The 1,870-nt window shown below is 64.1% G+C and overlaps 1 protein-coding gene across 1 annotated transcript in view; it reads left to right on the forward strand.

Moving 5' to 3' along the window:
• Window positions 1–1,869, forward strand: part of SV2A (synaptic vesicle glycoprotein 2A) — a 9,793-nt gene extending 7,924 nt beyond the window's left edge. The window contains exons 9-11 of the mRNA XM_009279149.1: window positions 121–324; window positions 643–802; window positions 1,686–1,869. Of these exons, the coding sequence (XP_009277424.1) occupies window positions 121–324; window positions 643–802; window positions 1,686–1,869 (548 nt within the window). The remainder of the gene's footprint in view (window positions 1–120; window positions 325–642; window positions 803–1,685) is intronic.
• Window position 1,870: the final 1 nt, after the last annotated feature.

The following is a 1,870-nucleotide window of genomic DNA, read 5'->3' on the forward strand; positions in this document are numbered from 1 at the left end:
CCCCGTCGCCTCCCCCGTCGTCTCCGACCCAGGTAGGGGGGGGGGGGGGTGTCAGGGGGGTCCCCAAGGGGGTGATGGGGATGGAGGTGACCCCACCAATCCTCTTCTCCATCCCAACAGATCTCTTTGAGTACAAGTTCATCAACAGCCGGGTGGTGAACAGCACCTTCATGCACAACAAGGAGGGCTGCCAGCTGGACTTCAGCGACGACAACAACGCCTACATGATCTACTTCGTCAGCTTCTTGGGCACCTTGGCCGTCCTCCCCGGGAACATCGTCTCGGCCCTCCTCATGGACAAGATCGGCCGCCTCCGCATGCTGGGTGGGCATTAAGGAAGACATTTGTTATGCTGGGGGTGGTGAGACACCGGCACGGGTTGCCCGGAGAGGTGGTGGATGCCCCATCCCCGGAGACATTCAAGGTCGGGTTGGACGGGGCTCTGAGCGCCCTGATCTAGTTGAAGATGTCCCTGCCCACGGCAGGGGGGGGTGGACTCGACGACCTTTCGAGGTCCCTTCCAACCCAAACCATTCTGTGACTGTATGCTCTCCTGCCTCAGTTTCCCCTCCCCGATGCGACGGGCGGGGAGGATGCTCGTCCCCTCTCCCAGCCCTGACGTGTCCCCGTGTCCCACCGCAGCCGGCTCCAGCGTCATGTCCTGCGTCAGCTGCTTCTTCCTCTCCTTCGGCAACAGCGAGTCGGCCATGATCGCGCTGCTCTGCCTCTTCGGCGGCGTCAGCATCGCCTCCTGGAACGCCCTCGACGTGCTCACCGTGGAGCTCTACCCCTCCGACAAGAGGTGCGGGTGGCCCCACGGCCGGCGCCCCGCCGGGGGGGGTGAGGTGTCGGGTGCTGGGGGTGAGGTTTTGGGTGCTGGGTGCAAGAGACAGGATGCCAGGGGTGAGGTTTTGGGTGCCAGGTCTGAGGTTTTGGGTGCTGGGTGCCAGATGTGGGATGCTGGAGGTGAGGTTTCGGGTGCTAGGTGCAAGGTTTTGGGTGCCAGGTGTGAGGTTTTGGGTGCTGAGTGCGAATGTGGGTCCTGGGTTTGGGGTTTCGGAGGTTTTGGGTGCTGAGTGCCAATGTGGGTCCTGGGGGTGAGGTTTCGGGTGCTAGGTGCAAGGTTTTGGGTGCCAGGTGTGAGGTTTTGGGTGCTGGGTGCCAATGTGGGTCCTGGGGGTGAGGTTTCGGGTGCTAGGTGCAAGGCGTGGGGTGCTAGGTGCAAGGTTTCGGGTGCTGGTTGCAAGATGTGGAGCGCCAGGGATGAAGTTTTGGGTGCTGGGTGCCAGATGTGGGGTGCTGGGCGCGAGGTTACAAGGTTTCAGGTGCCGGGCGCCAGGTGTGGGGTGCCAGGTTCTGGGTACAAAGTTTTGGGTGCTGGCTGCAAGGCATGGGGTGCTGGGCGCAGGTACCGGGCGCCGCGTTTCGGGTGCCGGTTTTGGAGCTCCGGGCGCCAGCTGCAAGTCGCGGGGCGCCGGGTGCCAAGTGCGGGGGCGCCGGCTGCCGGGTACGAGGTTTTGGGTGCTGGTTACAAAGCGTGGGGTGCCAGGTAGGAGTTTTCGGGTGCCGCCTGCACGCCACGGGGAGAGGGGGGGAACCACACGGAAGCGATCCCTGGGGGGTTGCCGGCTGCGATGCCACCCCTTCGTGTGTGTGTGTGTGTGTGTCCCCCCCGGCACCCGCAGGACGACGGCCTTCGGTTTCCTCAACGCCCTCTGCAAGCTGGCGGCCGTGCTGGGCATCAGCATCTTCACCTCCTTCGTGGGCATCACCAAGGCGGTGCCCATCCTCCTGGCCTCCGCCGCCCTGGCCCTCGGCAGCTCCCTCGCCTTGAAACTGCCGGAAACTCGGGGGCAAGTTTTGCAGTGAT

The sequence above is a fragment of the Aptenodytes forsteri genome, unplaced genomic scaffold (genome assembly GCF_000699145.1).
Source record: "Aptenodytes forsteri isolate BGI_AS27 unplaced genomic scaffold, ASM69914v1 Scaffold419, whole genome shotgun sequence".
NCBI classification, from domain to species: domain Eukaryota; kingdom Metazoa; phylum Chordata; class Aves; order Sphenisciformes; family Spheniscidae; genus Aptenodytes; species Aptenodytes forsteri.